General features: G+C 42.1%; 1 protein-coding gene across 1 annotated transcript; it reads right to left on the bottom strand.

Annotated features, from left to right (window-relative positions):
* Positions 1 to 1,647: 1,647 nt before the first annotated feature.
* LOC130490597 (vomeronasal type-2 receptor 26-like) lies at positions 1,648 to 13,367 on the bottom strand. Its single transcript, XM_056864416.1, has 6 exons — positions 13,225 to 13,367; positions 11,469 to 11,760; positions 8,989 to 9,855; positions 5,455 to 5,682; positions 4,306 to 4,432; positions 1,648 to 2,543 (listed from the first exon to the last, which is right to left on the bottom strand). Exons 1-6 carry the CDS (start codon positions 13,365 to 13,367, stop codon positions 1,648 to 1,650), a joined length of 2,553 nt encoding a protein of 850 aa, XP_056720394.1.
* Between the last annotated feature and the right edge of the window lie 1,890 nt (positions 13,368 to 15,257).

Here is a 15,257-nt window from a genome sequence, read left to right as displayed (position 1 = left end):
ACACCCCTTGCTGCTGCTGTGGAGCTACAGCGCCTTTTTTTTTGTGTGTGTGTGTGTCACAGCCCCGCTGTTTTCAATTGGAGGAATTTCCCCCCATTTTCACCTTTTTTATTAAAAAAAAAGGCTTTTTTATTCTCCACAGCAGCTAGGAAGCCTTTGAGAAGGAGGTGTGGCTACACCGCTTCCTGCCTCCATGGATCCCCCTCCCACCCCTGGATTGGGCTGCCCATTTGACCCAAGAAAAAAATAGCTGGATAACAGAAAGTCCTCAGGGTGGAAGCAGAGTAAATTGACATATTTGAGATACCAGGCAGCAAGGCTATTCCTAGAGATGCACAAGCTCCACATAGCTTACTGAGAACCTCACTTTGAAGAAAACATGAAGCTCAGTTCTGATATAGTGTGAAATCACAGTTTAATATAAGTGTAGTTATGCAGGCCTTTCCTTTGTCTATGGCTAACTACAATCGATCCAACTAAAATATTAAGCTGGTTTGTTAACCACACTTAATCTTTATTGTTGTTGTTGTTGTTAATATTATGGTTATTATTGTTATCATTAAGGAAACTCATTAAATGTAATATATTTTTTAAATGTTCTTGCTTATTTATTTACTTACTTAATACAATTTCAGGTTTGTAACACATAAAAGCTATGATACAAAAGCAACTATGAGATTCTTGGTGAATGGAATCAGATCCAGGCACAAGAGAGGGGTGCCAGCTGTCTATCTCCTCACCCTCTGATAATTTTAACAATGAGAATTGGAAATTGGAAGGAGGAGCTCTTAACAAAAGAAGAAGAAGAAGAGTTGGTTTTTATATGCCGGTTTTCTCTACCACTTAAGGGAGACTCAAACCGGCTCAAACCTTCCCTCCCCCTCCCTACAACAGACACCTTGTGAGGTAGGTGAGGAAGAGAGAGTGTGACTTGCCCAAGGTAACCAAGCTGGCTTCCTGCAGAGGAGTGGGGAAACAAACCCTGTTCTCCAGATCAGACTCCACTGCTCTTAACTGCTACACCATGCTGGCACTACACTACACCACAGAATGGTGGATGGGTGCCTGGCAGTTCCTGCTCTCCCTCTGCAGCTGGTTTGGCACAATGAAGACTGGGATGTTTCCTGCCTTTCCTGTTACGGCTTCATTGATACCAGTTGGAAGGTGCATACCTATTTCCTCCCCCACTTCTTTGCTCCTATGACCCATAGGTCCTGAGCGGTTATTTCTGACTGGAAAATATGATGGAGAGATATTTGGCCATAATCAAAGTTATGTTTGGATCTCTATCCATCAGCAAAAAGCGGGCTATTTTGTCTCTTGTTATGGTGCCAGGAATTCTCGCCAATATGGGGGTAATCCATTTATCTTGGTGGTGTTTAAAGATACTTATGAATGGTCACTCCCAGATTTCTTGTTGACAATATTTGATGATACTAACGTTAAAAATGAAATCTACAAAAAACTGCCCATGCACCAATTCTGGAATAATATTGAAAAAGCTTCAAATGAAAGTGGAATTCAGGGATCTGAGAATGGACCAGGAGAGATCTATTCATCAGCATGAAGGAAGATGTAAATATGTTCCTTGAATTTCTTTCCATATAATTCTTAAATAAAACCAAAGTTTAGATTGCACTTCAGTTCTTACTTCTTCATTAGCTGTTGTCTATTGTTCAGCGCTGGCCTCAGGATAATTATGTAAAATTTAGGGAAGAAAATACAAACCAGCAGCCCAGCACTAGAGGCCAAGATAGAGAAGATCTCCACGGCTACCATATATTTCCCCTTGGTGCTAAGATAAGATGGAACAAAGGACAGCCAAACACCACAAAACACCAACATGCTGAAAGTGATAAATTTGGCTTCATTGAAACTGTCGGGCAACTTCCTGGCTAGGAACGCCATGATGAAGCTGACAATGGCCAGAAATCCCAGATACCCCAGCACCAAATAAAACATTGTGACTGACCCTTCATTGCATTCCACTATGATTTCTTCAGCCAGAGTGTCCATGTCAAAATGTGGGAATGGAGGAGCAGTGCAGAGCCACACCACACAAATAGTGGCTTGAATGAGGGAGCAACAGATGAGAATGGCGTTTGCCAGTCTTTTCCCCACCCATTTCCTCATCTTGGTGCCTGGCCTGGTAGCTGCGAAAGCCAAAACCACAGTGGTGGTTTTGGCCAACATGCCCGAAACAGCCACTGAGAAGATGATGCCAAAAGCAGTTTGCCGTAAATAGCAGGTCACTGTCTGAGGCTGACCAATGAAAAGCAAGGAGCAAAGGAAACAGAGCAGCAGGGAGACAAGGAGAGAATAGGTGAGGTCCCGATTATTGGCTCTCACAATTGGGGTGTTTTGGTTCTTTACGAAAATTCCTAGCACCACAGCTGTGATCAAAGAAAGGAAGAGAGCCAAGGAAGCTAAGGTGATCCCCAAAGACTCTGTGAAAGAGAGGAAGTTTAGGTCCTTGGGAAAGCATTGATCCTGCTTCTTGTTTGGATATTGGTCTTGTGGACATTTAAAACAGTCATCCATGTCTGAAAAACAAGGGGAAAATCTGGGTGCCTGTTTGTAACCATGCCATCATCCTCCCTCCAAAAAAATATATATAATGCTAACTCAACAACAGGGGAAGGGAATGGATCCCTTTCAAACATGTGATATTCCGTCTGTAAGCTTCCTTTCTTCAAAAAGTTGGTATATTCTATAATTATGAAACTGATCTATTAGAGATGTTCAGTAAGAAAACAGAAATGCTGCAATAGTTGACCCAAATAAAACGTTCAAAGGGAGACTCCTCATGAAGCCACGAAGTTCATAAGCAGACTTTACACTTCCAACTAGGTTGCCAACCTCCAGGTACTAGCTGGAGATCTCCCGCTATTACAACTGATATCCAGCTGATAGAGATCAGTTCACCTGGAGAAAATGGCCGCTTTGGCAATTGGACTCTATGGCATTGAAGTCCCTCGCCTCCCCATACCCCACCCTCCTCAAGCTCCACCCCAAAGCCTCCCGCCGGTGGCGAAGAAGGACCTGGCAACCCTACTTCCAACTTGCACTTCCAACTTGGTATCTATACGTTCTGGGTGGTAACATCTCTTCACAAAGTAGTTTTCTGTCTGTAGAAATGTATGTGCAGTATACATCTGTACATGCACACACATGAGCCATACATATATATATACCCTTACTGGCTCATTTGTCTTTTGAGCTGATTTCCCCCATTTTTATTGCCACACAACATACCCATATCTTACTGGACCTCCTGCTTTCTCTTTAGGATAGCTCTCACTTTCACGTATGGAATAACTTTGTGGAATAAACTTGGCCTCTCTTGGCCCTTTCATAGAATACAGTGCACATGGAGGGTCAAAGCCTCTCATGAGAGTTCCTGCTTTTAAAAGACATTGAGATCCTCCTCTATAATGACACATTGTCAACATGGCCTTCCATGGAGACAGTAAGATGCTCAGACAGTGCATTCTTGAGAGCAGTGCCTGTGCTGGGTGTTTCATAACTATAGTAATTAATACGAAAACAAAACAAATCCCCCCTCCAAACAGCCCATAACAAAAAACACCATGTCTTTCCTTTTGCTTTCTTTCTTTCTTTATTATGTTCTTGCCTTTCTCTCACTTGACTAATTTCACTTTTATGAGGCAACCAGAATTATCCTAATGGCATAAACTGTGTTCATGAAGGGAAGGGAGGAGAGAGAGGGTCTAGGCCTTCTTGATTGACTGCAAATTGTAGCCACTAGGATTACATTCATGTGTGCGGTATTCTAAACTTGAAGGATATAGGATAAGACTTTGCCTTCCACTCTCCTTCTAACATCTGCCCTGCTGTGCCAAAGTTCCCCTTCCTTTCCACACTCCCTTGCTTGCCTGTAGCTCTTAAAACCAAATCCACCTCAAGGTCCTCCTCCTACTGCCTCTCTGTCCAGATGCTTTTCACCCACTTTGGTCGCCAAATGCCCTTGCCTTGTCAGTGTGCCTCTTCCTTGTGCTACTCTTTTTCAAGCTAAGTGGCTGCAGTGGTATCTGTGTTATTGTTTGGAAGCTTTCCTATCAATTTTCTCATAGACTTTAATGTTAAACATGGGTGCTTTTGCCTCAAAAGAGGGACTTCCAATAATGAAACAGTCGCTTTTGGAATGAATAACAAACATCAAAGAAATTAGCAAAACTACCGAGCAAAAGTTTAAATTCAACCCAATGAACATATCAGAGCTGGAGTTATTTTGGATGTGAGTCTTTCCTATCACATTTTAACATTGCACATCATGCCTTGTACCTTTCTGATCTGAAATCTTCTCATCTGGACATGGAGCACAAGAGTAGCAACAAAATGGTGCCCCCTCCTTCTTCTTTCTGCTATAACCAGGTTGACAGTTGTCATTACACACAGCAAGGGGAGGGACCTACCCCAAAAAGATAAGAAAATGTAATGCTTTGTAAGTTTATAGACCATGTGCTATAAACAGCTAAATTATTCTTTTGAAAGGGGGAGATATTGGGGAGTACAGCATAACTGAAATGATTAAAAGTCTATTGATTTCAGAAATTCAGTTGAGAGCAGAAAAATGGGCCTTCAAATTCAATTTAAAAGTAATGCATTCAAATATGAAAAAATAATTTACAAATTAATGACAGTGAATTTCACAAACTTTCCTAGGAGAGTAAAATGACTGAGAAGCTCATGGATATTTAATGGAATCTGTACAGTAGGGTGAGAAGGATCACTAAGGGTTAGTGTTGGAACAGAATTCCATTGTAAAGTTTCCAAAGGTTTCCAAAGGACGGTGGGGGCGACCCCTTCGGGGGGCCCTAAAATTGGACCCCCTGACCCAAAGTTTACCAAACTTCAGCATTCATGCAAGGAGTCTCTCACAACAATGCTGTGAATTTGGTGACTCTACCTCAAAAAAGCCCTTCCCCCCCCACAAGAGCTCATAAAAAATTTTCATAGGGGAAAGCCTTGGAAAAGCTGAAGCCAACAAAAAGCCGAATACCTATTTGGCTTTTTCAGCTGTCTGGCTTAGGCTGAATTCCCAGTTTTGCTCGTTGGCCAACAAACCCAAAATGGCTTTTTTCAGGTTTATTTTTGGTTTGTTAAACCCAATATGCACACCCCTACTTGTGCTGGTAAATAAGCTTGAGATACAGCAATTTAAGAGGTGACCACCACTAGAGGGAACAAACACACGAGGGAAATGATGCAATACAAGCATCAAGCAAGGATATAATAGGTTGGAAAAGCCTATAATCTGATAACTTTTTAAAGTTGTGCTATCTGCATGGATACAGGCATTGTTTCTACAGTTTCTACAGGATTTTTAACGCATACACACACTTTTTTTTTAAGGTTTCAGAAGCATCCCCTATCTGTACATGGCCTCATTTATTGATCCAAGTTTGGAATTAGACGTGATTTGGATCCCACCTGATTAACCATATTATGCCATGTGATGGCCTCTTCATCAATGGTGAATTCTCTGTGAGGTGACACCTGTGGCTCCATCCTTCCAACTTTCACTTTTATGAAGGATTTGTTTGGCAAAGTCACCCAGTTTATAATATCAAATCCAGCTCCTATTTCACCATTCTCATTAAAAAATACCAAGTCGTCAGCACTGTTGTTGAATGAGATGCTTCTCAGGAAAGGGTGAAGCTAGGTGGAATAATAATAGCAATATATTAACAAAAAGATGGGAAAAAATTAAGCCACTCTAATATTCACAAACAAAAGACTTTGAGTTATTTCATATTTTTTTAACCGGGGAGGGGGGGAGAGAATTCCAGAGAATATGACTAATCAAAAGACCAAGTTGTCAAAAGGAACATTTGGACCTAAACCATGACATTGGATCTAAAGATATTTCTTTGCTCTGGCAGGAAGACTTTCTGTGAGTGGTTGAGCGAAGTAATTTGGTTAAATAAAGCCCGTGACCAAATGCTGACAGCCAGAGGAGGCTCCCTGGCAGGAATAAACCGAACTAAAAATGAATAAACCTAGTTTAACCTGCATTCTCTTTTTACAACCAGTCTAGTGTTTCCTACAATTGGGGAGAGGTTTTGGCTCAGTGGTAGAGCATCTACTTGGCATGCAGAAGGTCCCAGGTTCAATCCCCAGCATCTCCAATTAAAGGGACTAAGTAAGTAGGTGATGTGAAAGACCCCTGCCTGAGGCCCTGGACAGCCGCTGCCAGTCTGAGTAGACAATACTGACTTTGATGGACCAAGGGTCTGATTTAGCATACGGCAGCTTCATGTGATCATGTGTACAATAGACCTAGTGACGAAGGTTAAAGGAGAAACGCGAAAGAGCAAAATAATGGTTACAGCTGAACATCAGGAAGACTACATTAGGAATGATCAAAGAGGAATTACACCATTTTAAGGCTGTCAATAAAGAAATTGGAATTGGTAAAGATTCTGTTCCTTGGCTCAATTGTTAAGTTGTCAACCAAAAGGGAAGCTGCAACCAAGAAATCAAAAGGAAACTGTATCTTGGAAGTGCAGCCATGAGGAAATTAGAAAAGATCCTTAAGTGTAAGAGAGCATTGCTGGAGACCAAGGTCAAGACAATTCATACTAATGTATTAATTTCCCCTTTCTATGTATGGATGTGAATGTTGTACAATGGAGAAAGCTGACATGAAGAAAATTAATTAATTTGAAATATGGAGTTGGACGAGAGTTTTACAGATACCATGGACCAGGGCCGGATTTAGGTTTGATGAAGCCCTAAGCTATTGAAGGTAATGGGGCCCTTTATATGTCCAGCTATGCTTTGTCAACAACAAATTGTCGCTGTTTTTTGTGTTGAATATATGCTATATGGTAATTTATGGACCTAATAGGTATCTAAAGCCATTTGCACATAACAAAATATGCAGACGGGGCCCATTACTTACATCATAGGAGCCTACACAACACAAAACACTGTTGCTGTATGTAGGTTTTATTTTATTGGTTTTTAATCTTATATTTTGGAAATGTACATCCAGTTTTTTTTCCTTTAAATTTTTTGGGGGGCCTCAACACAGTGGGGCCCTAAGCTATAGCTTGTTTAGCTTATACATAAATCTGGCACTGCCATGGACCACCAAAAAGATAAACAAGTGGGTTCTAGATCTAATCCAGCCTGAATTCTCCCTAGAAGATAAAATGACAAAGAGCCCATTCCTGAAGTGGGGTCAACAGCACCGTAGGAGCTGGTGTGACCCTGCACCAGCATAGGTGCCACCTTATCATGGAATAAGGTGGCACCTATGCTGGTGTGGGGGCAAACACGCCAGCATCCTGGCACCACTGCCCCTCTCCGCCAGTACAGTCATGCCAGCAGGACTTTCCCAAAAGGGATAGCCCTCACCAGTGTGGGGGCCATTGCCAAGGGTGGAGCTGCCTTTAGGCAGCTTCCACAGCCCTTTTGCCCTGGGAACACCCCCTCAAGTGGCAGCCCTGTTGGAGGTAATGGGGGATTTTCCGCATTCCCTCTTGTGAGCATCTTTGTCTTGCGGGTTTGGGGCTTAAGTGATTTTTCTCCCCCTTCCCCCCCCACTACCTTTAGAGATTCTTGAGGCCCAAAAAGTCCTCCTTTTTCTCTTCCCAAGGGAAGTCAGTGCTGCCTCAGATGCATGAGTTTGTGAGGGACCGCTCGTCCACTTCAGCCTTCACTCGTTTACTCCGAGAAGAAGTCTCTCAATGTAACTTCTTCTCAGACCCGTCTCCTCCTCGGCTTGTGCTTCTGCCTTCCCTTTTTAATCATCCCTTTCCCTGCATTATTTGTTCTGCCCACCAATTAACCTTAATTGCTTTCTGCTTGGACTCCGCGTGTTGTCTTGTCACACCCTCCTGGCCAAGTTTCACTTGTCTCCCTCTTCCTTCTTTACTGGCTTCTCTCCAGATATCTCCCGGCCCTTTGTAAGCTTCTACCTGTGCCTTTCCTCATCTGTAACCCTTCAGTTCCTCTGTCTCCCTCTTGGGCCTCTCTTCTCTGCCTCCCTGGTCCCCCTCTCTGTCTCCATCTAGCTTCTCCTGCTGTACTTCCCCTCCTTCCCCCTCCCCCCGGGAGTGATTCGTCTGACAACCAGCAGGTTGCTTCTGCTCGTCTCCTCTCGGGGAAGTGCCGAGATTGGCACACCTCTATTTTTATTTTGAAAAATGCTCTCTTTTTGGCTCTGCAGCAGCCAGGAAGCTTTGGAGGAGATGGTGCAGCTGCGCCGCTCCCAGTCACCATGGACCTGCCCCCCCCCTTAAGGATTGGGATGCCCACTTTGGTCACATTAACAGAAGACAAGAGTCACTGCAAAAAACAATAATGATTGGAGAAGTTGTAGGCAGTAGGAAATGAGGAAGACTCAACATGGGATGGATTGACAATAAAGGAAGCCATGGCCTTCAGTCTGCAACACCTGAACAAGGCTGTTAATGAAAGAACATTTTGGAGGTCTCATTGATAGGGTCACTAGATGTTAGAAATGACTTCACAGCACATCACACATGCACTAGTGTTTCCTGCCTTTATTCTAGAAAATGAGAGCAAAGAGACAATGGAGCAAAAGAGGTCATGGGTTTATTTAGACAAAAATAAATGAAACAAAATGGTTTTTGAATGGAACTACAAGGAATGAGAAACTGGACACCATCCCTAATTCACCAGGTTCTCCAATGTATGCCCTAATATTGTCAGACAACCACAGAAAAGACACACACTATATGGACACTCAGGCAAACTTCCCCAAGTCGTACACATGGAAGAGAAGTATAAGAAACAGAATGATTTTGGGCTTCAGTGATACCAAGAGCTTCTATGGAAATGGAAGGTGTTAAGAAATGAGAGAGATTCAAGATTTCAAAGGAAAAGGAACGTTCTGTGGGAATGTGGGTGCAATGCAGCATTACCTGCATCAGATACCTTCACAAATAGAAAACCCAAGGCAAGGATTCTTCTCTAAATAGCATGAAACATTACCTTCCACGGTTGTAAATTTGAAGGATCCCATTTATATCTGTCCCCCATTGCTCTGAATTTCAAGCTTGACTTGTACATCTTATGCAAAGCTTGTACTATGGCGTAGACTGCATTGTAGATGCTATAGCTCTGGCCAGTCATGGTCATTTCAAAAACAACTCCAGGTAGGCTATCCAGCCTCTCTTCTCCTGTGCAAGCATTATTCCTTTCCTTCTTTTCATCAGAATCAGACAATGTACAGTTGAAGGCCTGTTCCCAGAAGACCCTGAGAAAACCATCTTCTTGTTGTAAGTCAGGCTGTATACTCTGAAGGAACTTTGTGAAACCCAAGACCTCATTTGAGTGAATTGTAAAGGACAAGGCACCATGGAAGATGTTCATGTCAAATTCCCTGAGCTCTGTCTGTGATGAGAAATCCCAGTGGGCTGTCATAATCCATACAATTCCCATGAAAGTATTGGTAATACCTCCCAATATTTCATTAATGTATATCAACCATTTCAAAGCATTTATGGTCTGAAGGTCTGCATTTACAACAAATAGCCTAACACTGGAACTGGCAAGGGAAATGGCCAAAGGTAGAACAGACTGTAAGGATCTGAATGTGTATGATGCCTGATATAGTGCTGGTGTCTTTTCAATATGGGCTGCACAGATGCCATACTGAAAAAGCATAGGAGTCAAAGTCTGGACAAATTTGTCTCCTTGATCATCATCCGTTGCCATGATCCCAACCCACGTCCATTGGAAATGCAAAAGGAGCCGGACGATGCCTGTGTACTGAAATTCTTCGTTGGAGACCATGCGATAAAAGGAAGGGAGCTGAGTTTTAACATCCCTTACTGGAGCAAAGACACAGTAGGCAATCTGGGGAAAAAAATGAATGAATTCTCATGATGATAGGTAGCACTTGTACTGAATTACAGTGAGTCATCCTGCTTAGCAGTTGAGATGAAATCTAGGGGTACATTAGAGGCAAAACAAAAATTCTTAAAAGTGTGTTTATATATTTGGAATGTAGAATGGATGTGGGAAGTATTCATATATTACAGCTCTCATTGCATGAAATTTCTTTAATACTAGGGATGTAACTAAATGTCAATAAGTTTGCATGTTTGAATATTCCCATTTCAAGTTTGCTTTTAAATGTAGAAATTGAACAAATGTATCTTTAGTTAGTCTTTTCTGTAGTTGGCCTTTTTTCTTTTCAGTTGGCCCCTTGTGCCAAATTTTGCCATAACATTTACATATTTTTCAAAATGATATTTGTGTTGAAAAATCAGCATTGTACATTGGCTATTATAGAGGAAAACAACATGCATTTTATGTATAAGTACCATATAAATTGCTTAAAATGCATAACAGAAAGAAACAAATAATAAAATACCAGCAATAAAAATGTCTGGACTGAAACCATTCAGAGTGACAACACAGAGAACCAAAAAATAAATGAAAACGACATGTTTATCCATTTATGAGCTCTATGACGTGGTCTCGAGCAGTTGATATAATGCTATTCTTATGTATCTCTGTCATCACGTTTTACCAGACTATTTCTGCTTACTTGAGACTGAATGTTAGAAGTTTATTAAATATTATTTTGGCTTTTTTCCTTGTGTCAGGACACAAAATGTTAGGGTTGCCAGCCGAGCACTAGGGTTGCCAGCTGAACCAGCTATTCAATTATCTGAACAAATTAAGCTGAACAACAGCTTCCCCCTGAACACTGTGATATATCATGCCATGATTTTGCTCTAATGGTTGGTATGAACCATCCTGATCAGTCACAAGTGTGTATCAAGCAGTTAGGGGGAAATACATGAGAATCACTTTTGTTATCCTCCTTGAGCAGAGGAACTTAGTTGAAGGACTAGGATATTTTTGAGATTGTTTACATTTCATACTCGTTCCTGCCCTCAAGTATGAAGTCTCACAACCCTCCCATGAACTCAGGCAAATATATATAATGTGGAGGGCTTAGGTTGAGGGAGATACTTCAGTTCCTGAATGAGTAGAAAAGCCTGTCTCTTTTCTGTCTGTGTCCTGAATTCCAGCTGCCTTTAGCCTGGCCTAGAATTGCAGCAGGATGAAGTAATATTGGGGCAGCACATTGCTGAGATGGTAGAATGGACGGTAGCACTTCAGCCTACAGTGGAAGAGGTTACATTTTTTTTCAAAATTCCACCATATTAATACTCCCATGTAATTGGAAAAGCAGCACAGAAAGCAAAAAGCTAAGATCAGACCTCTCATCCTGAAGACCTAGTTTTCATTTGCAAGATTTTTTCATCAGGAGGAACCTTAAATATGTGATTTCCTCCTCTCTCACAGTATGAAGTGAAGCAGCTAAGAATTCCACCTGAAAATTGTAGCATTTCACTTTCCTGCATATACAGTTTGCATATCTCTCTCTCTGTCTCATTGAAAATGATAGTCCTGAAGATATAGTAGGACAGTACAGATGTAACAGCTCTTTTTACCTGTGGGATCTTATAGTTGTTTAAAATAGTTATTATGTGAAAGGCCATTTCAGAGTTAAGTCCCCCGACCACAGCGATCAAACTTTTTGTCTTGTTGCAGTTGTAGTTGGGGACAATTCTTTCCCAGGAAGATAGAAGTTTCAGGGTGTTTTGATGAGTCATCCTTGCATTGAAATAGCCGTCAAAGATCTGGAACCCCAGGCTGATATTGGGTAAGATCTTGGAGTGTTCATTAATCTCCTTCACAGCAAATACAAATGACAGGACATGCTGGTAGTTCTTTGGTGATACACTAAAGGCAGGTTTATAACACGAAAAAAAAATGTTACTACTCATATGAATTTTGTATTAGAACGTTCTCTTATTTTTGAGGATGCTTATGTACTTTTAAACTATTTGCCCTTCTCTTAGGGCTGATGAATGGTAAATGAAAACAGAACCTCCATGGCCTTACTACAGCTAAAAGACTCATATTATAACATTGGATTGATGGATTTCCACTTCTGGTAAATCAATGGACTGGGGACCTTAGAATTTTATCACTATTTAATGCATGGTCTATAGACAATTGCGTATGGACATATTTTTCAATTTTTATAGAAATTTATGTGTAAATGTGGCACCACTGTTGTTACATTTTAGTCTCTATGTAGTCCTTTTTCTAGTTACTGGACTCTGAGTTTTTTCTCCATGTTGTTCTTCTTTTTCTTTTAAAGCAAGAAATTTTAAACAACCCAGATGATATTCAGCATTTAGGATTAATCTGTTGAAGTTATAGGTGTATTTCAGTGGTACATATCTTCAACTCCATATAAAAATATGAAAATCAGAAATGAAGAAGAAGAAGAAGAGTTGGTTTTTATACCCTACTTTTTTAAACCTTAAGGAGTCTCAAAGTGGCTTACAATCATCTTCCCTTCCCCACAACAGAAACCTTGTGAAGTAGATGGGGCTGAGAGAGTTCTGAGAGAACTGTCACTAGCCCGAGATCACTCAGCACGCTTCATGTGGAGGAGTGGGGAATCAAACCCGGTTCTCCAGATTAGAGTCCACCACTCTAAACCACTACACCATGCTGGCTTTCAAATCTTAAGTATTAAAATATTTTTATCCTGTGTTTCTCAGAAGAGGCTCAAAAGAAAATATAATGGCAAAGCATAGGAATAATACAAGAAAATGCTTAAACATCCCCCACCCACCATGGAAAGCACAGAAGAACACAAGGACAAACACAGCCACCTGCTACATAGAATCAACAGAACCAGCTGAGGACTAAAGACATCAGCTTCATATTGGGGCCTGCATCTGAGCAGAGTATGAACGGACCACTCTGATGAGTCTACCTGGCTCTGCTGGTTTTAAGATGAGTTTCATGGGCACAATACAGTCAAGACCAGCATATATAAGTCCCACTGGTTTAAATAGACGTTTTAAGCTATTTTTGACCCACTTATTTCAGTGGAAGATTGAGCATCCTGTGCTTAACTGTACCTTGATTGTGCCCAGTCTTTCTTAGGGAGGAGTACATAAAATACAGAGCCCAGTCACTCCTGGCAATGAAAACTTTGTCCTGGGCTGCTGAACAGAGCAGCAAGTCTTCTACTCCAACATCTCCTCCAGCACTTGCTGCTGTGACTGTTTCTTAGGTCCTGTCTGTAATCGGCCACCAGGCTATCTCTCCAGATAAAGCACAACCTGGCCCCTCTCACTTAAGCACAATCTGAAAGACATACTGAAAACAAGGGAATTTCCTTACATAAGTCCATCTACCACCATAGTTCTAGGGTTTTCAGTGTAAGTGGTTTGATCAAAAACACATCCATACTGAGCCACAATGTCTCCAATGATTATGTCACCTCTCTGAGAATACTCATGTGGGAGCTGGAGGGGATCAGTCATGGTGCACAAAGCGGGGACGTTGCCCAGAGCTCCAGGTAGCTGTAGCCACAAAAAGAGCACGAGGAACAGAAATCCGCCTGCCATCTGAGAGCAAATCATTGCAGAATGTGTTTCTCTCTTTTGTCTGCCGCTTGACAGCATTCCCTGTCCATAATCTTGACTTTGAAGGGAAGAGCGGAATTTTATTTAAGCGTTCATCTTTTCAGATTTATAGTGGGAATTCGCTGGGCCTCAAAACACGCATGTGACAGCTGGCAATGCGGAGAGTGGATCCTAATAATTAGAGATAATGACACCTTTAAGATAATCCATCCAGAGGAGTGTGCTGTGTGAGACATCACTTCCATCAGAAAAAGAGAAGAAAACAAGTTTCTTTGTACTCAGCGTGACTTCGTTGAAAATCAGGGACATGTACGACTAAGAGCACATTCCTGGGGGGTGGGAGTCATTTGGAGGTGGCGCAATTCCACATCAGTAAGTGCTCACTTATCACAGCTTCCTAACCCCTTCCAGCCCGGGAATGTCCCTCACTGCTGCGGCGGAGCTACAGCACCTTTTTTTGGTGTCGCAGCCCTGCTGTTTTCCTTCATTTTGGTCCTTTTTTATTTTTTTAAGAAATAGTTTTTTTATTCCTCCGTGGCGGCCGGGAAGCCTCTGAGGAGGAGGTGGGGTGCGCTGCTCCCAACCACCACAGATCCACCCCCACCCCCGGAATGGGCTGCCCTGTTTGACCCAAGAAAAAAAGAGCTGGATGACAAAAAGTCCTCAGGATGGAAGCAGAGTGAATTGACGTCTTTGAGATATTAGGCATAAATACTATTCCCAGAGACGCACAAGCTCCACATAGCCTACTGAGAATCTCACCTTGAAAAAACCCTGAGGCTCACTTCTGACATTGTGTGTAAAATCATGGTTTAATATAGCTGTAGTTATGCAGGCCATTCCTTTGTCTATGGTTAGCTACAACTGATCCAACTAAAATATGAAGTTGGTTTGTTAACCACATTTAATCTTTATTGTTGTTGTTGTTAATATGACGGTTATTATTTTTGTCATTATTAAGGAAACTTATTAAATTTAATATTATATATTTTTTATTTTTTATTGGAAATGCTTGTAACTAATATTTTAAACCAGCTTGAAACACAAGGAAAGGTTGTTATAGAATAGATGTTTTAATAAATACATAAATAAACCTCCAGGTGGGGCCTGGATATCTCCTGGAATTACAATGGATCTCCAGATGGCAGAGATTAATTCTCTTTGAGAAATGTCTTCTTTGGAAGGTAAGCTTTATGGCATTATACCCCAGGCTTAGGGTTGCCATCCTCCAGGTACTAGCTGGAGATCTCCTGCTACTACAACTGATCTCCAGCCAGTTGTAATCAGTACACCTGGAGAAAATGGCCGCACTGGCAATTGGACTCAATGGCATTGAAGTCCCTCCCCTTCCCAAACCCCACCCTCCTCAGGCTCCACCCCAAAAACCTCCCGCCAGTGGCGAAGAGGGACCTGTCAACCCTACCCAGGCTCCACCCCCAAATCTCCAGGAATTTCCCAACCTTCAATTCTGTAAGGCCTGTAAGACCGAGATGTTCTGCCAGGCCTACGGTTGAGGGCAGCGACGGTCTCCATCTCAGCTGACCTCCCTCCATACCTTTCTTTTTCCATCTTAAGTTTAAGTGGTAAGGTTGCCAGGTGCCTGCTGGTGGCGGGCAAACCCCCGGCCATTTGCCCCCTCTGCCCGCCAACCACCTGAGGGTCGGCAGGCAAATGTGAATGCGCACGTGCATACCGCTTGCAGCACTTCCGGTTTAGAACTAGAAGTGCTGCCTCGCGAGGGGCCTTTAGCTCTTAGGTTTGAGTGGTAAAGGGCTGCTTTACCACTCA

The sequence above is a fragment of the Euleptes europaea genome, chromosome 18 (genome assembly GCF_029931775.1).
Source record: "Euleptes europaea isolate rEulEur1 chromosome 18, rEulEur1.hap1, whole genome shotgun sequence".
Classification (NCBI taxonomy): domain Eukaryota; kingdom Metazoa; phylum Chordata; class Lepidosauria; order Squamata; family Sphaerodactylidae; genus Euleptes; species Euleptes europaea.
Note: the sequence above shows the minus strand (reverse complement) of the source record. Positions and strands in the feature narration are given on the sequence as shown.